Here is a 22,500-nt window from a genome sequence, read left to right on the forward strand (position 1 = left end):
CCTCTCCTCCTCCTCCTCCTCCATCTTAGTTCAGGACATCACAGACATTATTTTGGAAACAGCAGATCTTATCCCTGTCCGATATCTTCATCAGGTTTGTGTCTAAACAGAGGAGAGCCCGTGCCGTGGGCCGACGTGTTAGAATACCTCAGGAGGTGAATGTTGTTGTGACAGAACGTTTCGTACCTTCAGCCGCTGGATTGAGCACACAGACAGGGGATTGTGGGGATTGTGTCATAAAATGTGTCATCCTGAGAAGGGTGGGGCTGTGGAGAGGCCCGGCCGGCGCAGCGCTGGGTGCGTGCGTCGCGTCATACGGGCCTAGATTACCGTCATTTACCGCGCTCTAAGTCAGCGGGAACACACAGAGACTCACACAGAGCTGTTAGCCAATGGCATGTCTCAGAATGGGAGGAGAGGAGACCAATAGGAACCAAAAAGGTACAGCGGAGAATGACTTGCTTAACCTGTACTTTTTTTTTTTTTTTTTCCTTTTTTTTTTTTATGACTCTTTCTTCTGCTTCACGAGACTATTTATTATTGGCTAAGTCAATCGTAAGTATTCAGTTTGGATGGTGTGAAAAAAACAACTTTAGTTTTCCTAGTTCCCTATAAATGAGATACACCACATTGCCGTTCTATCTTCCATCTCGTCACAAACAACTTTTAAAATGCTGAATCATCTTAGAGAGGAAGAAAAAGCCGCACATCCCGGCAGTTTATTCTCCATAGTCATGCAGACACGGAGAACCAGAATGAGAGAGAGAGAGAGAGAGAAAAAGGAGAAGTCGTCAAAACCTCTCCCCTCATCCTACGACCCACCAATCCCCATCCCCCACTCCATCTCTCCCTGTGTCTCCTCCCTCCCCTACCAGGACCTCACCCAGGTCTTAATCCCCTTACTCTCCCCTCCCCCCACCAGTCACGCAGCTGTGCATAGGGGATGCTCTCAGGTGTGTGTGAGGGGGGGGGCAGGGGGAGTTGTGTGTGTGGCTAACTTCTTTTCATGGCCAAGGAGGAGCAACAAAGTCTGGGGGCATGCAATGTGTTATGGTCACCATGGAAACGAGGTGTGCCCCTGTGTTTGCAGAACAAACAATAGTACCTTTTCAACTGATGGAGGGGGAGGAAGGACAGACAGAGAGAGAGAGAGAGAGAGAGAGAGTGAGTGTGTCTGTGTGTGTGTGTGTGTGTGTGTGTGTGTCAGTTAGGTGGTGACCACACCATAAACTGTGGGAATGGGAGGCAGAAGTTGTGAGTGAGTGAGGCTGTGCGTTCCTTCCGAGGATGGCCTTTTGAGACAGTATTACACAGGGCTATCATAGGGATTAATAGGGATTAACTGAGCCGGTCGGGTTGAACAATTCAGATGCAAAAGGAAACGGGATTGTAGGAGCACCCTTCTATTCAAAACCTGCCTGTTGCCCTCAGAGCCTTTGGCACAAACAACACACAAACAAAATGTACAATGGAGGACACAGGAGGAGTGTGTCAAATATACATTGCATTGCAGGGCACAACCATACTAACTTGATGTGTGGGGTTAAAAAGGCTGGAAAAATGCTGGTCCTCTGTGGCTCAGTTAGTACAGCGTGGCGCTAACAACGCTTAGGTTGGGGGTTTGCTTCCCGCTGGGACCATATATACACTGACAAATGTACGCACCCCACCGCAATGTAAGTCGCTTTGGATAAATGGCGTATATATAAATGGGCAGCGGGACAGTAGGCTACGTGTAGGCAAACACCTCAGGTGACGTTATTAGCATTAGCGTTAGTATCGGCCAGCCCGCTTGGGCGGGCAGTGATGTCATTAGGAGCGGCTCATCCTTCCACCGTTTAATGTCGCCCCCGCCGTCCGACAGCGAGGCGAGGCGTCTGAGGCTGAGGCTGAGGCTGAGGCTGAGGCAGGCTAACGCAGGTAGCAGCTCTCCCTCTCCGTTAGCAACTCCAGATCAGCGTTGTTGTTTACGCTCGCTACTTGTTCACCACCACCACCACCACCACCACCCCACCCCATCCCTGTCTGTCTGTCCTCAAAAAATTGGCAGATATGGAAAACCCAAGGAGGGAAAAGAACAGGCGGTGCCAATGGGGGAGACACAACACACACACACACACACACGTGCTGTTAAAACAAGCTTTTCTAGAAGTGATATCTTTGGTGTTGAAAGAATAGACTATAATAATTCTCGCCATTAGGTTACAGATCTCTACACACACACACAGAGTTTACTTAGGAAAACACATTGACAGGGGGACTCAAATCCACAACTTCAAAAAAATACTTTCATTGTTATTTCAATCTGTGTGTTGATTCCGACAGCAGAAGTGTGATACATTTGCATATTTTTCTCTCTTTCTGCCCCTCTCTCTGGTACACACACACACACACACACAAAACTGGTTGGACGATGCTGTTGCCGTATGCACTTTTTTTTTTTCCCCTCTCCAGCAGCCTCCCTCTTTCTCTCACTCTGTTCCTCCCTCCCTCCCTCCCTCCCTCCCCTGCCTAGCTCCAGTGAGCAACAAGTGCTGCCTGTGAGTACCACCCCTCCCCCCTCCCCCTCTAACCTCCAGAAGCTATCACAAATCCTCAGCCTGCGAGCAACTGCCAGCTGACAAAACTGTTTAGTCAGCAAGAAAGACAGGGAGGGAGGGCAGGCGGGCGGGAGGAGAGGGAGAGAGAGAGAGAGAGAGGTAGCCTACAGAGAAGACAGAGGAGGCAGAAACAAGAGAGAGAGAGAGAGAGAGAGGGAGGGAGAGAGACAGAGAGAGAGGGAGAGAGAGAGAGAGGGAGGGAGCGCTAGAGCGGGAGACGGTCTTACTGCGCACTCTTCGTGCAGCCTCCCTTTTTCGTCTCCATCACTCTCTCCACACTGAGTTAACCCTTTCCTCTCCCCGAGACAGCCGGCAGAGTAGCAGAGTTTAGAGATGGCTGCACAGGGAGGGGCAAAGTATACCACTAACTACTGGGGGGGGGGGGGGGGGGGGGGGGGGCGACTCCATTCTAGTATTATGGTGGTACGGGTGTTTTGTGAGTGAAAAGAGAACAATGCAACTACTTCTCAAACATCCCCTAGCCCCCTCTAGAACGGAGCAAACAGACTAAACTGAGTATTGTCAACGGCAAAAAAGGGTTTAAACTTTGTATCTCTCAAGTACACAACAAAAACCTGACTGGACTTGACTTAGGAGGGGGACAACAGCGCAGCGTCGACTGGAGAGAGAGAGAGAGAGCAGAGAGAGAGAGAGAGAGAGAGAGAGAGAGCAGAGAGAGAGAGAGAGAGAGAGAGAGAGAGAGAGCAGAGAGAGAGAGAGAGAGAGAGACAGAGAGAGAGAGAGAGAGAGCAGAGCAGAGCAGAGCCATTGTTCCTCCACTTCCTCAATCTCTTCCCCCCTCCTCTGAGAGGAGGCAGTTTCACTTCCTGTATCCCCCATGATCCTCTCCTCCTCCTCCTCCTCACCCCAGGTGCTGCTGCTGCTGCTGCTGCTACAACCGCTGCAGGCTCCATTTTCTATGCTGTTCTCCCCTTTATTCTTTCCCACCTCCCCCCACCACCCCCTCCTCCCCAACCTCCCCAACCTCCCCCTCCCCTCGTGGAATTCTTTCACATCACTGACAGGGCCGTAGCGCTAGACTTTGGACCTGCAGTAAATACCTGCTTTATTTGCAGCCTGCTGGAGGGCTGAAGGTGGTGGTGGTTGTGGTGGCTGTAGCTGTGTGTGTGTGTGTGTGTGTGTGTGTGTGTGTGTGTGTGTCTGTGTGTGTGTGTGTGTGTGTGTGTAGTGACAGCTCCGAGCTGTGCAGCAGTGGGATAAAGGACACGTAGGCCTCAGAGAGCCAACCGCCATCACCCCTGTGCAGCGCCGCCTCAGAAGAGCTTATCAGTCAGACACTTGACACACCCGCCCTGCGCGGTGGAGGACTTAGCCAATATCAATAGTCAGGCAACGGGCTGATTCATTTTGTGCAATAGGCAGCATCATAAAAATATAAAACGCATCATGCTATGGATGGATGTTCGAGCAGATAGCCGCTGTACGTGGGCCATACCGATTCCCATGCAATACGGTCCTGAGGGACAAACCCTATGAGCATTACTGTTAGCATGTTAGTTAGCGAAACAACGCAGAGCCTCCTGGGAAAAGACAGTGGCGTTGGTCTAGATTCGGGATCTTCTCCTACCAGAAATGGGTGACTGGAACTATAAATATCCCTGTGTCTCCACCGCCATATTTACACTAGGTCAGACCTGGAGACCACAGCTAGGGACATGCTGTAATGTCATTCAGTGTGTGAGAGTGTGTGTGTCTGTGTGTGTGTGTGTGTGGCCTAGTTGCAGCTTACATTTGCACACCTGTAAAAGAAGCCCATCCAATGAAACCCTCCCTTTAAAAGGCGGTCTATGCACACACACACACACACACACACACACACACACACAATGGAATCACCAACACTGTCCTACTTAGCTCTGTTCAATCCTCTTCTCAAATTTCACTCATCGCTTGACTGTCTGTTACTGCAGCCCTGTCAGAACACCCAGACAAACCTGGACAGACCCTCACCTTGTCTGTCTGTTACTGCAGCCCTGTCAGAACACCCAGACACACCTGGACAGACCCTCACCTTGTCTGTCTGTTACTGCAGCCCTGTCAGAACACCCAGACAAACCTGGACAGACCCTCACCTTGTCTGTCTGTTACTGCAGCCCTGTCAGAACACCCAGACACACCTGGACAGACCCTCACCTTGTCTGTCTGTTACTGCAGCCCTGTCAGAACACCCAGACACACCTGGACAGACCCTCACCTTGTCTGTCTGTTACTGCAGCCCTGTCAGAACACCCAGACACACCTGGACAGACCCTCACCTTTACCACCTGCCATCAATATATCAGTCATGTGGGGTTAAAAAACATATTTGGGGTTCAACATGTGGCAATATGGGCATCTTTTCTGCCTATTGTAGGCCCGGCCATTGCTAACGCATGAGGAAATTTGGAAAGCAACTAGGCCTTTTGGCCTAAGCGACTTTCTCCCCCCCCCCCCCCCGAAAATGAAAGATGTGGATAACCATGAAACATTTCTAGTGGCATCACTTAGCAAGAATGTGTCAATGTTCATTTTGAGATTAGCATTACTTTCAGAGGAAAAAATAGCTGAGCAAGCAGAATTGGACTACAATTCAGAGATGGCACACAAAGGTCCAGGTGCAGTAACCCATGTTTAACTTTGTATTCAATTTCGGGTGCCACCCCCCCCCCCCCCTCTCCCTTCCTCAGGTTCCCCTTCCCTCCCTATAGGGCTGCACCTATGGTTAGAGAGGAGTCCTTGTCTCCCTTCTTCACCCCACCACCCGCGACCAGCCGGGGGATGGAACCTAATCTTATCTAAAAAAGGCAGGTTAAAAATAGCCTGAGAGCCAAAGGACCAGCCCATCTGTACCCCTGGGTAAGGCAGCAGGACCCTGGCCTCGCCATCAGGCAGCCACACAGGATCCGAAAGGAGGCTAATGCTTTTATAGACCTGGCAAGCTAGGCTGCGGCTAGAGCTACATTTCTGCACACTCTGGGGCGGTTTCCCAGACACAGAATAAACCTAGTCCTGGACTAAATCACACATTCAATGGTTAATCTCCGTTGAGGATGCTTTTTAGTCTAGGGCTAGGTCTAATCTGTGTCCGGGAAACCAGCCCTCTACATTCTTAAGGTTTTTTTAGGCCTATCGCTTCTTTTACTATTTTGGCGCTTCCCCTCAAAACACTCTTTTCTCTGGATCGTTTAGCGCCAGTCTATCCATCCATCGACTTATCCGTTGATTTGCCGACAACAAACAACAGTTTACAATTCAAAATGAAAGGGGAGAAATAATGAGATGAAAAGGGGGAGGGGCTAGTGCCGACTGGAGGAATGACCTGCATTGTTGGAGTTACTTGACTGTAGGGGTGGCCATACGGGGAAACTGTGTTTAAGTAGGTGTCTGTGTGGGGGGGGGGGGTAGGCTTATTAGGGCTAAATGGAGAGCTAATGTGAACACAAGGGACTGGGGGGCGGGGGGGATGAGGGTTCTTAATTAGGCCCCATCTCTCCCTCGAGGGAGGGATCTCCGAGCATCTCTATTCAGCAGACAGGGAGATTGTTTAAATGAAAATATCCCTTTATATTCATAGGAGACACTTGTGGGCCTGGGAGATTAAGCTACCCTGATTTTACAAGGATGAAACTGGAAATTTGTAGGTTGTGCTATTGATTTAGTGGTGCTACCAAATGCCCAGTTTCACATCTGGCCATTATCAACTGAATGCTCGTTGAAGGTTAAGTCAGTCCCATGAGCACTGTTTGAATTATTTACAGCAGCAAAAAATAATAATGGCATTGTTATAATTAGCACCGTTTATGCCTGAGGCATAACAAATATTGGATACATTTGACTACAGCAAAGACAATGAAGGCCTACACAAAATCAAACTAGATTTTCTGATTTTCACGCTTTATACTTTTCTCCTCCATAACTGATAGCATCCCATTGTAGGAAATTAATAAAAAGGGTAGAAAACGCCCTAATTACTTCATCATCACTCTGACTTTATCCGAGGTCAAAAGTGAGGCCTAGTCTATTTTGTCAACACAAACCACAGCCGACCATAGGCCTGCCTACGATGCAGTGGCAATGGATAATTAACACAGAGAGCTAGAACACAGTAACAGACATCCTCTGTTAGTAAGTGATTTCACCTCCACCATCAGCTAGTCAACAATCCAAAAAAAAAAAAAAAAAAATCTCTCCCAAGACCAGAGAATTGGGTAGCAAGCTGATGAGCTACAGTTAACAGTAAGATAAAATTCCTCATTCAATATAATTTCTACAACTTCTGGGGGGAAAAAAAGGTTACTTCATGTGAGAGACAAAAATGTCTCCACTGTACAAGATAACAAAAGCATGAAGCATCCCCTCTCTTCCCTCCCTCGCATCTAGGCCTACATGCCCTCACTTGACTGTGTCTGCAGGGCCTGCACGAGAACATGTTGTTCACCATCATCATCGCCATCATCAAACCAAAAAAAAGGCAATATGTATAGGCTTACTCCAGTCAAATAAAGATGTTGCGGAATAGATCAAATCAATTATTGACACGTGTGAGCATAATACGCTTCTCAAGTACACAGCACACTTTGAAGGAGGGTGTATGGAGTTGAATGGTGAGTTTCCCCCTTCAGCGAAATGTGTGCGTTTGATCGCGCTGTCGCCGTAGGCCTGCTCGGCTACAGTGTAGAATTTCGTAATGGAATGCGAACTGCTCATCCGGATCTGCACTCTCCTCCCTGTCTCCTTCCAAGTGGCTGGAGAGGCGAGAGGAGAGAGAGAGAGAGAAACACGGCCCCACGATCTCTCTTCCCCAGAAAAAAAATAAAATGTTTGTACTATTTTCAACCAGCGTTAAAAGTCGACATTTCTGATCAACAGGTTCTCTAGCCATCGTCAGACAATATTTGTAAACATTGCGGAAAAAGTTCAGACACAAACACACACAAGAGTGAGCGCATAAGCAGTCGACGAGAGCTAGGACGAAGAAAAAAAGGGGAAAAAATGCCTAGCAACCATTATCTAACCAGCTCCAGCTACGTTGCAGTCCCCAAGAGACAAAAAGCGCATCAATTCATCACTCCACTTCGAGAAACTTTTGAGTGTCTGAATGTTCTAAAAAGAAAACTATCGATTTATTAAGAGTCAACTACTGGAATAGACTTTACATGATCAAACAGAGCGCGTTTAACATCACGCTGATGAAGATTCTAAAATATGATGTAAAACAAACTTTGCATCGGGAGTGTTCCATTTTTAGAATATCAAAACTGAAATAGGCCTAAATCATTTGACACATTCTCACAGGTAATGTTGAAAACTATAAGAGAGATGCAACATCGTCATGATGGCTAAAAGGAGATGGAAAACGATTTGGTTTATTTTCTAAGTAGTTGAAACACAGAAACAACAAATACATCGATTTAAAATGTAAAATGCTATCGTTAACTATTGAAAAACAAAAGAAGTTTCGAAAACGTCTCGGCAAGGTCAAAATGTAGCTATAGCTATACCGACACATGGCCACTAAGCTGCAGCTAGGCTTCGATCAAAGTGCACTGAAGATATGGATGCTCAGCGCAACAGGCGGCTAGCAAGCTAATAGACTTTGAACCTCCACCAGGAGAGCCCCCATCATTAAAAAAAACTTTACATCGGGGGGAAGGTAGCAACCGAGCAACTGTAAATAGTTTTAAATGGACACGAGTCATAATTCTTCTTCAGTTTAAAATAATCGTGTATGAGGAAGAGACTCCGTCAAATTCCATCGCTCACTCAGACGCTTTAATCATGGATGAGCATCGGTCGGTCCTCGGCGAAACTAGGAAGCAGATGGGAGTTGCGAAAACTACCCTGTTCACATCTCTTTTTGAACTTTGATAACTGTGTCACAACAATCTTAAACTTGCTAAAACAGTCAATTCACATTAGATGTCGACATAACCAGGCAAATAAGGAAGACTTGCAGAGAGTAATCTGAGAAGCTCGCTACTTACGTTTGACTTTGTTGGGGTTGGGCTGCTTGCGCCGAGACATACTGATGATGGTGAATGGTGATGATGGGCTATGAAAAAAAAGAAGCTGCAAAGTTGTTCCGGAGAGGAATCAAAATGGCGTTTCTGAGGATGTGCAAAGTTCGACAACTTTGTTACCCCCCTCTTTCCTCCGAATTCCTGAAGAGGAAAACAGAAGAAAGAGTTGAGAAACGAGAGAATAACTCTTATTTCGCTTTCCTCTCTGACCGTCCCCAAAGCGCTGTTCTCTCCTCTCTCCCCTAAACCTGATAAGTAAGACGCATCACGTGTTGCTCCAGCTAGTCTCCAAGGGGACGTGGTAGTGAGGCTGCTGCCACTAGACTTCAGCCAGTAAGCATCCCTACAGGAGGGGTCTCTAAAGAGCAAAAAAATAAAAGTTTTATCGGGGCGGGCGCCGTGGTACCCTCTGAACATTTTTTGAGAAAGGAAGTGCACACGCAACATTCAACCCTTACAAAGTTCTAGAACTTTGTTGATCAACATCTTTGCTTGGAGCAACTTTGAGCAATGGACCGATGCGATGTAAAATAGCCTACATGCTACCTATTTATTTAAAAACAAGCAGGGCTCAAGCCGTGTGATGTTTAAATCATGTTTTACAAGATACAGGGCACTTGGGGTGCATGGCCAAACTATATTTAGCTAGTTTCAATTGTTAAATTTAGTTTTCAACTGGTGCTGGCATACTCCCACATTCCTAAAAGCCCACATCTCTAGATACAGACCCCTCCCCGCGCCTCTACTCATCAACCACTGGCCGATAAACATCCCCTCCCCTCTGCGTTCAACTGCAGGAGCATGCGAAAACCTAACCGACTGGGCCTCATCGCGATGGAGGAGGGTGCGTTTAGGCTACCATATCTGCCTCAGTTTAAATACCTTTTGCTATCCTATTATAAATGTCTATAGTCTATTTTTTGTTTGTGTTTTTTAACTAAAACAACCTAAGAAACGCAACTTTAGTAAGTTGTGCAAATGTTATTCGGTAGAATTAGAGTATAGATCATTTTGCTAAATATTATAGGCCTTGCCTACTACTACAAGAAAGCAATAAAGATTACAGGAAGACAAGGAGCATCTTGGAGGTGCGATTTTCTGCTTTCTCTCTCTCTCTCTCTCTCTCTCTCTCTCTCTCTCTCACACACACACACACACACACACACACACACTCACACACACGCAATGCTCTAGGCTACTCACAGTGCCAATCTCATGAACTTGCGAGGAAAAGTGATGACATCACTGATCCAATCAATTGTTTACAAATTCAAATCAAACTATTGAAAAACAATGAACTCACACTGCGCTTGCGGTGATTTGGGTAAGATACTTGTATAGGCTATTACATAGTGTAGCCTACTCCAGGGAAGTATCGCCGTCTTCAAGTGTTTATGCATGTAACATCATCTAGAAGCCAAAGGATAGGGCCCATAATATGTAGCTATAAACTTCAAATGATATAACCTTATTATGTGCAACGTCTTGACTTCTGTATGGAAACCTATCTGTAGGCTATGGCCTGACCTCCTTTTTTTATGATCAATTATTTCATTTTATTTTTTAAATGTCTGTTCGTATATAATGTTTTTCTTGTTATTTGTTCACCTGCCCGGGGACTGCAGACCGAATTAGCTGTTGGCTAAATCTGGTACAACGCATATTTTCTCAAGTGTATTGAGACTTAGGTTTTGTTGTACATTGTCCCTGTTAAAATAAACTTAATACTATTATTATTATTATTGTTATTATTTATAATAATAATAATAATAATAATAATAATAATAATAATATAGGACGTTACAAACTGGTGCTTCCCACAAACATAGCCTATTGGAATAAAAAAAGTAAAAACTACAAAGCTGCATGAGAGTTTATGATAATCCACATACAACTTTTAATAGGCTTTGGATTTCAAGTGAGAACCAGTTCTGTATTCTTCCAAGGGGGAGTTCGTGCGCGCGCGCGTAAAAGTTGCAAGTTGGCGTTTCCTGTAGTCAGAAAACGACCCAAAAAAAATTGAGTGTGATGTTATTTATTGAACGTAACCAAAGCTTCAACCCCGTTGCTAAGGAACAACCCATCGCCACTCCAACAGCAACAAAAGGGTGGATTCATCCATCGTGCGCGAGAGGAGGAGGCAACAGCATCTTAATCTGCCTAATTTGGGTAAAACTAGTTTGAGAGTAGTTCGCAAGTTTGCGTGAACCACGCATGGGCAGAAGAGTCGAAGGAAGTTGGCAACAATCGAGCCCCTAAACTTGATGTAACCTACTATCTGACACTGGATGAAATGTAATTCTACTGTAGCCCGAGTGTTGGTCAGTCAGTCACATGAGATTAACACCTGTTGGTCGTGTGGGGGATGACAAGCACGTGCTGCCGCTCTCACTCAATTGGCTGATGACTGTCAGCTTGTTTTTTTTCTCCTCCTTGTCTATTATATTTATTTAAAACTTCAATTTGACTGTACTATTTCTCACATGTACGAAACCAAACTGTAAGATCAGTTAAATTGGTGATGGGGCGTAAGAGTTAAACCGAGTTGTGGAAGATGGAGCCGAGCTCCAGCATGTGCTGGGAAGTCAATGCAAAGATAAGGACAGGGGGGAGGGAGTGGTGAAAAACCGGTTTCCAATGGTGACGGATGATTTGTAGGTAACAGTTGTTTGCCTTGCAGCCTGCCTTCCCTGTACTGCAGAGAGAGAGGGCTCACGAAGAGAACTTGTAAATGCTTTTTCTTAATAACTTAGGTTAGGTGTTTTTCAGCCTGTAGACTGCAAAGGCTCAATATTATGTAACCTAATAGAATATGTCCTACTGCAATTCTACGTTGTTCGTTTTATATACAGTCCATTTGAACGATTCTGGCATCTGATCCTTGGCTGCAACATTCCATAGCACCTTGAAAAGAAACAAACTGCACTACAGTAACTTTTGTAATCAGAACTAGTGAAGTAGCATGTCTCTACTACAACGTTTTCTTCTTTTTCTTTATTCCAAAATAAATTACACTTTAAAATACAGTGTCACACTCTTGTCCCGAAATGTATGGCACATCTAGGATGAAGAAAATAATTACAATGGACACATACCATAGTCACAAGTTTAGGAATGTCTGCAGAAATGCACCTTTCCTTCCATTTACATTTACATTTACATTAATGGCATTTAGCAGACGCCTTTATCCAAAGCTAGTTACAACAATTTGTTTAAGTAAGTGAATCATCTATCAGTTCTAAATGCGCTCCAACATTCTGTCTTTCCTCTCATCCTGGGAATAATCACTGATGTAACAATATGTAACATACATGAGGAAGGACTCCACTACGTAATAATCCAGTCCCATCAAATCAGTCATCGCATAGTAGAACAAAGCAAAAATGCGTTTTGAATGTAATGTATTTGTATTTAGTTGCCCCTCTGCAGAGTCACTTCCAATCTTCCGCCGTAGATTGAAAACCCATCTCTTCAAGCTACATCTTAACAGTCCCTCCTAAAGACCGCTTCACCCTCACTACCCCCCCTATACTAACCCTAACCCAGAGACCTCTTCTCCCCTGCTACCCCCCTGTACAAGTTCTCTCCTGCTAATAAAATATAAATAAAAAAATAAATTAGCCTACTGGCATTACGACTGCCAATGGCCCCCGGTGTGAGCATTGATTACTTTGTCTTATGATGACTGTTGGATAGATGATTCACTTACTTAAACAAATGTATTGTTGTAAGTCGCTTTGGATAAAGGCGTCTGCTAAATGCCATAAATGTAAATAAATGTAAATGTGTTATTAGGCCTAAATTAGCCCTCTACCTCCTGTTAGACAGACAGCAGTTCAGTTTGATCGAGCTTTGCTCGCCCCCACTCTCTCAATTTGAACAGTTATGGCTCTTTTATTATGGACTGTGAAGGTTTACTGTTGGCTATACACTGGTTATGGCTATGACTTGTTTTTTTACCTGACCTCCCCTGACCGGATCCCCAAGTCACCACACCCTGACAAAGTCACCTGACGTACCTATTGTAAGTCGCTTTGGATAAAAGTGTCTGCTAAATGACTTAAATGTAATGTTATGTAAATGTAGGTGATTAACACCTGCTGACCAAGCTGAAGTGACGATCCGATGGCCTAGGCCAAGCAGAGATAGTGCTGATACTACTGTGGGAGGAGAAATGGTGACAGGGGAGATGTTGCATAAGGCCTGTGATAAGTGTGCTGTACATTTTTACATTTACATTTATGGCATTTAGCAGACGCCTCTATCCAAAGCGACTTACAACAAATACATTTGTTTAAGTAAGTGAATCATCTATCCACCAGTCATCATAAGATAAAGTAATCAATGCTCGTACCAGGGGCCATAGGCAGTCACAATGCTAGAAGATGTTTGAGATAATAGGAAAGATGTTGCTGTAATGATCAACTGACTGTAGAGACTGAGAGAGAGAGAGAGAGAGAGAAGGGGGGAGAGAGAGAGAGTTCGAGAGAGAGAGATAGTTTGTAGGCAGTAACATGAAGCCTCCTACAACCCTGTCAAGGGATCCAAATATTTTGGAGTGCTGGAGTGCATTTAGAACTGACCTGCGGTGCCTGCCTGCCTGCCTCACTGCCTGGCTGCCCTGCTGTAGGGCTGTGTGTGTCCACAGGCCATCATAAAGCCGGTGATGAAACTACTTTGGGATTTGTCACAGCAATAATCAGATCCACAAACATCATGTAATTGTAAACACATTTTAGGAGTCTGTCTCCGTGCCTCACATAGGCCATGTGAAAAGTGATAGTGATATTGTGCAAGTGTCCCTGCCTCAAGAAGTTAATCATTGACTTGCTGGTCCAAGTACTGCTGGTGTGTAAGGTTGTTGGTGTGTGTGTGTGTGTGTGTGTTTGAGTGTGTGTGTGTGTGTGTGTGTGTTTGAGTGTGTGTGTGTGTGTGTGTGTGTGTGTGTGTGTGTGTGTGTGTGTGTGTGTGTGTGTGTGTGTGTGGGTGTGTGTGTGTGTGTGTGTGTGTGTGTTTGAGTGTGTGTGTGTGTGTGTGTGTGTGTGTGTTTGAGTGTGTGTGTGTGTGTGTGTGTGTGTGTGTGTGTGTGTGTTTGAGTGAGAAGCGGGGTAGAAATCGAGCGAGAACCTAGCAAGTCAACAACTAGACGGCTCAGTCAGTGTGACGTCAGACTGTGTGTTTCTAAAATGGCAGGAGACTGAGGCAAGAGCGACTCTGTCCAGCCGAACGCAGGGCCGTGGCGATGGTTGTCATGACTCCACACCTGTTGTTGAGGATGGCTGCTCGTTGCCACCTCTCTGACAAACACAAGAGCAAAGCTAGGAGCCTGTAACACCAGGGGGCCCTCTCGACGCGACACATCAGCCAACGCAATCGACAACGTAACCATTTCAAAATGAAACGCAACAGGTTTTTTTTTCTAGCCCAGCACTAACACACCTGATCCAAACTTGATTGGTTGAATCAGGTGCGTTGCTGCCAGGTTGTAAGTCAAATACACATTCCTGTGGCTGTGAGTCTCCAGGACTGGGGTTGAGAAACCCTGTCTGGGCTCTGTGGCACAGGAGTTCTTTCAGTGGCCCAATAGAAATCTACCTCATGCTTAGTATAGACTTTCCATCCTCCTGATACTGTATATGGTTCTAGCAAATGGTGGTCCTCTGTGGCTCAGTTGGTAGTGCATGGCACTATCAACGCTTAGGTCGTGGGTTTGATTCCTGCTGGGACCATATATACTGAACTGTACGCACTCACTGCAACGTAAGTCGCTTTGGATGAAAGCGACAGCTAAACGGCGTATATTATTATATTAGCAAATAGTCAAACTGAACTTCCTCTCCTTTGAAAGTCCACTCAAAATGAGTGACATGTTAGACAGACGAAAATAAGGAACGCAACAACATTATTAATTTATTAATCATGTATGGTTACCACAGCAACAAACTTATCCAAATCACTTCACATGCAATGTATCAACATCCAGCTAAAACGGCTCCAGTGTCCAATACCGACCGCAGAACACCTTCACTGATGAATAACCAAACAGTGTCATGGTTGCAACAAGATACACTGATGGGTTCACACATTGTTATGTAAACAATAAGAATCAGCAAGGAACTTCAAATTTGGCATGCAGCACAGTACAACTTTCTGGCTCAGATTGGGGCGGTGCAGAGTCCTCTAATGGTTGAGATGGAGAACTGCCGCTGTGCACTTATCTGTAAAGGATTGCATAACTCGGAGTGTGATTTTCGGACAGGGGTCATTTTTGCTTTCAGGGCAAAGTTTTCATTGTTGATGTTGTTCTGTTGTAAAACTTAATATTGTCTCACTGTACCTAGTATTTAGTCCTTTTTATACATAATATGTAATATATCATATACATTGAAGATTTTTTTTTTAATAAAATATTTTCACAGAAGTCATGTCAGTTACCTACACCAGAAATTAAACTCCCATGATCAAGAGAGGATGAATATCACACATACAATAACTGGCAGCCACTGGTCAGGATTGATATATTCTATACGCTTGTGTCTCTGTTTATTAAGGTAATGTTAAGACAGGCAATGTGGTGTCCGTTTTGGTTCATCAGGACAGCATGGGCATCAATTCGAGTCTGAAGAATGAACAGAATGAAGAGCCAACATTGAGTCCTCAAATAAGAAAATGGAAGGAATGAAATGCTTGAGTGAACATTTGACAGAGAAGAGAGACAGCACTACACAAGCTCACCTCTGGGGGCAAATGAAGATTCAACTTCACCGGTTTTTCATAGGCAATCAGCTCTGCAAATAAACAAAAAATGGACAAAAAAAGAGTTTTATCTAGTAAAGCTTTTGAATTGAATTCAAAACCACTTTGCTCTTCAATATATCCTGTTGTTCTGCTTATTGTGTATAAATCACACACACACATACACACACACACACACACACACACACACACACACACACACACACACCTCCTTTCTTGCGAGAGCAGAAGGTGAAGCGGGGGAAGTCTGACAGACACAGGGGCTCGTCATGGTGAAATAAGATGGGGCCTCCATTGATAGACACATCAGCAGACAGGTACAGCTCCTTAATGGACTGCCCTGAAAGAGAGAGAGAGAGAGAGAGAGAGAGAGAGAGAGAGAGAGAGAGAGAGAGAGTAAGAGGGAGTAACTCATCACATAATAGAGCTGGGGTGAACTTTATACATTTGAACTTAACAGACAGAAACAGAGCACAGAATGTACAATGGAATAATTAAGAAGAGAGGGCTGCCTGTTCTATGTTCTATTCCTAATCCTAATTCTACATTTAGAGTGTGTATGTGTGTGTGTGTGTGTGTGTGCGTGTGTGTGTGTGTGTGTGTGTGTGTGTGTGTGTTATGCTTTGTTAGTGTTTTCGCACTCCCCCGCTTCTTAAAGGCTATGAACACACCTGTGTTTGTTCAGGGGAAGTTCTACAAAGGGAAAGAAGGAACTCACGCAGCAGAAGTGACAATCGGAGGTTAACCTTCTCAGGTGGTACGAGAGGACAGGGGTTAAAACTAAACCCAATGTCCTGTAAAGGGTCTGGGGACACAAACTGAAACGTTAGAGCAACCTCACCCAGTCTCTCTGCTTCCTGAGGAGAAAAAAAGGTTGTTTATCAAGGATAATGATAGCGATCCGAGCCAGAGTGATGACTAAAAACAGAGAACATACACACATCCAGTGACTTTAGGCAGGTGCTAAAGCTCTGTGGTGCTAAGCCTCCATGGTGCTAAAGCTCTGTGGTGCTAAGCCTCCATGGTGCTAAAGCTCTGTGGTGCTAAAGCTCTGTGGTGCTAAGCCTCCATGGTGCTAAAGCTCTGTGGTGCTAAGCCTCCATGGTGCTAAGCCTCTTTAGTGCTAAAGCTCTATGGTGCTAAAGCTCTATGGTGCTAAAGCTCCATGGTGCTAAAGCTCTATGGTGCTAAAGCTCCATGGTGCTAAAGCTGTATGGTGCTAAGCCTCTATGGTGCTAAAGCTCCATGGTGCTAAAGCTGTATGGTGCTAAGCCTCTATGGTGCTAAGCCTCTATAGTGTTAAAGCTCCATGGTGCTAAAGCTGTATGGTGCTAAGCCTCTATGGTGCTAAGCCTCTATAGTGTTAAAGCTCTATGTATAGACTCTGTACACTGCAAAGGAAGCTCTACTCTGTGCTTCGTCAAAATGACATTTTTGTGTAATCACAGCATCACTACACAGGTATGAGGCTTGATGCGAAGTGCAACCAAAAATGATGAAACAGACAACAGACATGAACTCACCACAGCTGCGGTAGAAGACGTGCTGCGTTTGGGTTTTGCAGACCGTGTGGACGGGCCATTGGACCTCCTGGGTTTGTCCTGTCGGAAAGGAGTGAGCCAGGACAGACAGGACCACCAGCAGAGCCTGGTGCTGAGACATGGTTCCACAGGTCCAGTACTCCTCTTTGGGTCTCCGGACCAGGGTCAGACTCTCACAGGGCTGATGAAGTCCTGAGGGTGGAGTCGTTGTCCTAAATTAACACGTTTTGAAGCGTGCACAGCAGTGTGCTGTCTTCCTTCTCTTCCTCACAGGCTCCTGCAGAAGGATGGCGTAACCGTCAGATACTGATCTCTGATCTGGGGAGGGCAATGCCTGCATACAACCATACTAAGCTGATAACATACTAGATCTGTTCCTACAGTCTTCTTCTCCCTGGAGCTATAGGCTTTGACTCTGACTGACTGACTGACTGACTGGCTGACTGACTGACTGGCTGACTGACTGACTGGCTGACTGGCTGGCTGACTGGCTGACTGACTGACTGGCTGACTGACTGACTGGCTGACTGGCTGGCTGACTGACTGGCTGACTGACTGACTGACTGACTGGCTGACTGACTGACTGACTGACTGACTGACTGGCTGACTGACTGACTGGCTGGCTGGCTGACTGACTGACTGACTGACTGACTGACTGGCTGACTGACTGACTGACTGACTGACTGACTGGCTGACTGACTGACTGGCTGGCTGGCTGGCTGACTGACTGACTGACTGACTGACTGACTGACTGGCTGACTGACTGACTGACTGACTGACTGACTGACTGACTGTCTGATTGACTGATAGAGTCTGTGGAGGAACAGGAAGTTCTACAGTCTTCTTCTCCCTGGAGCATATAGGCTTTGACTCTGACTGACTGACTGACTGACAGAGTCTGTGGAGGAACAGGAAGTGTTTCTCATGGCTGTGGGCCAGACTTCCTGTTTCAGCCACACATCATCTTCAATTGTGGACATATTTTACTTCCCCATCAATTGCCAATACTATACTGGAATTCAGAACTGTTATACATTTATCACAACTGATGATGAGAACATGTGCTCAATATATAGGCCTACAGTATATTTTTCAACTTAGATTTTTGTTTTACTTCTTGATTGTCAATTTATTTATATGTTTTTTCCTGTACAGCATCCTTGGGTCCTGAGAAAGGTGCTCCGAATGCAATGTATTATAATTTACCTTCAGGTAAACAGTAAAGTTATATTCTGTTCTATTTGATTAATTGTTTGTTTGTCTTGTACATGGTATGACTATAACACCAGCGGGTAAACAAAAATCTTTTAAATAATTCATCATTTTGACAAAGCAAGTCATTCATAGTTTTGATCCTCATCAGCTCCCCCTACAGGTTGTGAGAGCTCAACACACGCAGCAGAAACATGTGAATAAGCAGATCCACACTAATGATGCTTGTGCTTCCAATATGTATTGTGATGTCACTGAGAAGAGGTGTACTGAAAGTATTCAGACCCCGTCACTTTTTCCACATTTTGTTGTGTTATAGACTCAATTTAAAATTGATTAAATTAAAAGAATTCGCCATCAATCCACACACAGAACGACAAAGAGAAAACAGGTTTTTAGGAATTTCTGTAAATTTATTAAAATTGAAATACAAAAATACCTCAGGTGCATAAGTATTCAGAGTCTTTGCTATGACACTCTTAAAATGAGCTAAAATGCAAAAATGTCATTAACAAATCACTCAGTAAGTTGAATTGAGTCCGTCTTAATGCAAGGATAATAGTTCATGTAATTTTGGAATTAATATTTTTTATAAAGTTTTTATAGGGTCTCTGATTTGCATAGGAATCAATTACATACTGTGTGGATCAGGTTGTCATTGCAAACTGAACAAATGGAGAAGAACAAAACTGCTCAGGAATGCATTATTCTGTCGCTGTGATGTTCGCCGCACAGGATAAGTGGTTGTCAAGGATCACTCCAAGGTTCTTGGCTGTCTGGGAGGAGGTCACAGTAGAGTTCTCTACTGGGATGGAGAAGTCTTGGAGAGGGCAGGCTTTCCCCGGGAGGAAGAGCAGCTCGGTCTTGTTAAGGTTGAGCTTGAGGTGGTGGGCTGACATCCAAGCGTAAATGTCTGCAAGACACGCATGTGTTGCCACCTGTGAGTCAGAAGGGGGGAAAGAGAGAAAGAGTTGAGTGTCATCTGTGTAGTAGTTGTAGGAGAAACCATGTGAGGAAATTACAGAGCCAAGAGATTTGGTATAGAGGGAAGTAAGGGCCAGTAAGGGCCCTAGGACAGAGCCCTGGGGAACCCCAATGGTGAGGGCGTCACCTGTAAGAGCGACCAGGTAGGATGCAAACCAGGAGTGTGCAGGGCCAGAGATGCCCAGTTCTGAGAGGGTGGAGAGAAGGATCAGTTGGTTTACTGTGTTGAATGCAGCAGACAGGTCCAGAAGAATGAGAACAGAGTAGAGGGAGGAAGCTTGAGCAGAGTGGAGGGGCTCCGTGTAACTACAGGCCTGTAGTTATGGACAGCAGACAGGTCAAGAGTTGGTTTATTGAGAAGAGGCTTGACTCTGGCTGTCTTAAAGGCAGTTGGGACAGATCCTGTGGATAGAGAGGAATTGATTATGGTGGTAAGGAACGGAAGGAGGTCTTTGGAGATGGATTGGAGAAAGGGTGAGGGGATAGGATCGAGGGGGCAGGTAGTTGCCCGCTTGGATGTGACCAGTTTTAGAATATCATTGGGGGAGAGGGGGGAAAAAGCTGATAAACAAGGAGACTGAGTGTAGCGCAGTGGGTTTGGGAGGAGAGATAGCAGTGTTGGCGAGAAGTAGAGAGAAAGAGCTGCTAATGTCATCAACCTTCTCTTCAAAGTAGGTGACAAAGTCATCCGCAGACAGGGAGGAGGGAGGAGGGGGAGGAGGTGGGGGAGGAGGTGGGTTGAGGAGTGAGGAAAATGTGTTCTTACACAGGGAAATAACTAAACAATTCAACAGAGGGCAACTTCTGGGGTTGCTTCTCTCCAACTCAAGGGTTGCCATGACAGCACAACACACACAGGTACATCTTTGAGTAACCGTATCACTCATGCCCTCTAGTGGTCGTGAGCTGGTAAACATTATGAGAAGAACACTGATCAGCACACAGTATTCCTCAATCCTGGTCACATGCTGCACAGGCCTTGGTTCCAGCCAGTTGCGTACTGGCCAGCTGGAGCACAGAGAATTCTCGATCTGTGGGCCATAGGACCGGTGGATGGGCCGGTGGATCAGTGGATGGGCCGGTGGACCGGTGGATGGGCCGGTGGATCAGTGGCCTGTAGCGCTTGTGTTGAGTGATGCAGTCCAGAATGAGGGGCACGGCCCACTACTCCACCCCCCCCCCCCCCCCCCCCCCCGTCCACCCCCCACCCCCCTACATACCTGATTCAATAGATCAAGGGCTTGATGAATGAGTTAAACAGTTGAAGCAGTTGTGTCAGGGCTGAGCTGGAACAAAAGCTGTCCTGCATACCCTGTTGGGTCCCCAGCTTCTGACTTTGAATAATGTCACTGTACAATGTGTGTTTGGTTTTGACATAATAATTGTATATCAGAACCACACACGTTAAAGGCTTGTTGGAGCTGTTCAAGTCATTACCCCTCTTGGTCTAGTATTACAGTCTCAGCTTCTTGAATACAGAGTGAGACTACTAACTATTGGTTGCATTGTACCAGGCAGACAAAAGTCACTGTCTAGTCAGCAGTGACCTACTGTAGATGGGTCTCTCTGACCCAGTCTTGAGGCTTTCTGCTGAATCTGGAGCACAGTAACACTTCAATGAGGAACTGCAACAGGCTCCACAGTATCAGTGTTGTCATCGTGACCCTCTGTGAAGTGGGGGAAGAAGGAAGGGGTCACTATGGATACTAGTGGGTCTAAAAGTGGGTCCAGTAAGTAACTGAATCCAACCAATCAAAACAATGACGATATGATGAAGTGGTCTAGTCCCTGTAGTAATTGGTAATAGAGTTTTCAGTACCTTTCTTGGAAGTACTGAATAACCATTGCAGCTAATAGCAGTCAACTAACTTCCTTACAGAATAAATGCCATGAGCAAAATGTTCTATTTCTATTTCATGCCAATTCAAAGTACCTTGACCCCTTAGATATTGCACTCATATCCTATGTGGTTTACAGGTGCAGGGTACATCTATTCACAAGATATTTGCAAATACAACCACTGATTGATATTCCCGAATTATGTTTTCCAAGCAGTTATCATTAAGGTCAGTGTCACCTCGGCTGAAAATGTAATGTCAGCATTTTGTTTCGGAACTTCTCCTAACTGGGCAGGGGTGAGACTGGGCAGTGGACACTCCCAGGGGTGGGTACCAGAGAGGAGGAACTAAATGGTGTATATAAATACATGGTAAGACCTACACTCGACCACCGTTGGCGTCACTCTGAACTCCAACTGCATCTCGACCTGAGCATCTGATCTACCAAGGTGAGTTGGAACGGTTTCTGGACCACTTGGCGCTGTGAAAGAGACTTAATATACAACATATGCCATTCAGCTGACGCTTCTATGAAGGGATTTGGATAGTTTGTTGCTGTGGTAACCATACATGATTAATAAATTAATAATGTTGTTGCGTTCCTTATTTTCGTCTGTCTAACATGTCACTCATCTTGAGTGGACTTTCAAAGGAGAGGAAGTTCAGTTTGACTATTTGCTAATATAATAATATACGCCGTTTAACTGACGCTTTTATCCAAAGCGACTTACGTTGCAGTGAGTGCATACAGTTCAGTACATATGGTCCCAGCGGGACTCAAACACACAACCTAAGCGTTGTTAGTGCCATGCTCTACCAACTGAGCCGCAGAGGACCACTGTGACTTGCTTGTAAATCTCTAGATCTCTAATGATCTAGTATCAACCCTACAGTGCTACAGTATCTGGTTGTCATTGATGAGAGAAGAAAAAAGATTCTAGCATTGTGACTGCCAATGGCCCCTGGTCCTAGCATGGATTTTTTTTTCTTATGATGACTGATGTGTAGATGATTCACTTGCTTTAGACAAATGTACTTGTTGTAAGGTGCTTTGGATAAAAGCATCTGCTAAATGGCAAAAATGTAAATGTAAATGTAGATGTATGACTGGGTGAAGTGTTAATGAACTGCTACTCTGTGTTCATTGTGACCAAGGCCACCTCCTTTCCCTGCCTCCACACCACTGATTTGGCAGGAAGGTGGAAGCAATCACATGCTTGATTGTGATCCAGTACTTTCCCCTGTCAGTGGTACTGGAAGAAGGAAAGGAGACAAGGATGTGAACATTGTAGAGTATTGAGATATAGCCAAAGACAAATTATGTGTTAATCTGAAGATGACAAATGAATGGTTGGAGAGGAACATCAATATTGACATTCACAATATTGATTTTCTATGTTCAAGTACTCCATCCTGATATCAATATCTACTGTTCTATGGTATGGTGTATGGTGTTCATAGCTATACAGTGTTTCTGTCTTATGGTTTCTGAAAGATTTGCATTTTCTCAATAAAATGAAACTGTTAAGTGGGGATATATCATAAACTC

General features: G+C 45.1%; 2 protein-coding genes across 2 annotated transcripts in view; one reads left to right on the top strand and one right to left on the bottom strand.

Moving 5' to 3' along the window:
• Nucleotides 1-14,533: 14,533 nt before the first annotated feature.
• On the bottom strand, nucleotides 14,534-17,468 carry ly86 (lymphocyte antigen 86). The gene is made up of 5 exons (XM_083670289.1): nucleotides 16,900-17,468; nucleotides 16,095-16,181; nucleotides 15,585-15,716; nucleotides 15,356-15,408; nucleotides 14,534-15,239 (listed from the first exon to the last, which is right to left on the bottom strand). Exons 1-5 carry the CDS (start codon nucleotides 17,036-17,038, stop codon nucleotides 15,144-15,146), a joined length of 507 nt encoding a protein of 168 aa, XP_083526415.1. The 5' UTR covers nucleotides 17,039-17,468; the 3' UTR covers nucleotides 14,534-15,143.
• The window catches only part of LOC310813298 (coagulation factor XIII A chain-like), a gene marked incomplete at both ends in the record, with an annotated part of 12,834 nt that continues 7,370 nt past the window's right edge, over nucleotides 17,037-22,500 (top strand). Inside the window, one exon of the mRNA XM_083682185.1 lies at nucleotides 17,037-17,081. Coding sequence (XP_083538311.1) covers nucleotides 17,037-17,081 — 45 coding nt within the window. The remainder of the gene's footprint in view (nucleotides 17,082-22,500) is intronic.

This window comes from Argentina silus (assembly GCF_951799395.1).
Source record: "Argentina silus genome assembly, chromosome: 1".
Lineage (NCBI taxonomy): Eukaryota > Metazoa > Chordata > Actinopteri > Argentiniformes > Argentinidae > Argentina > Argentina silus.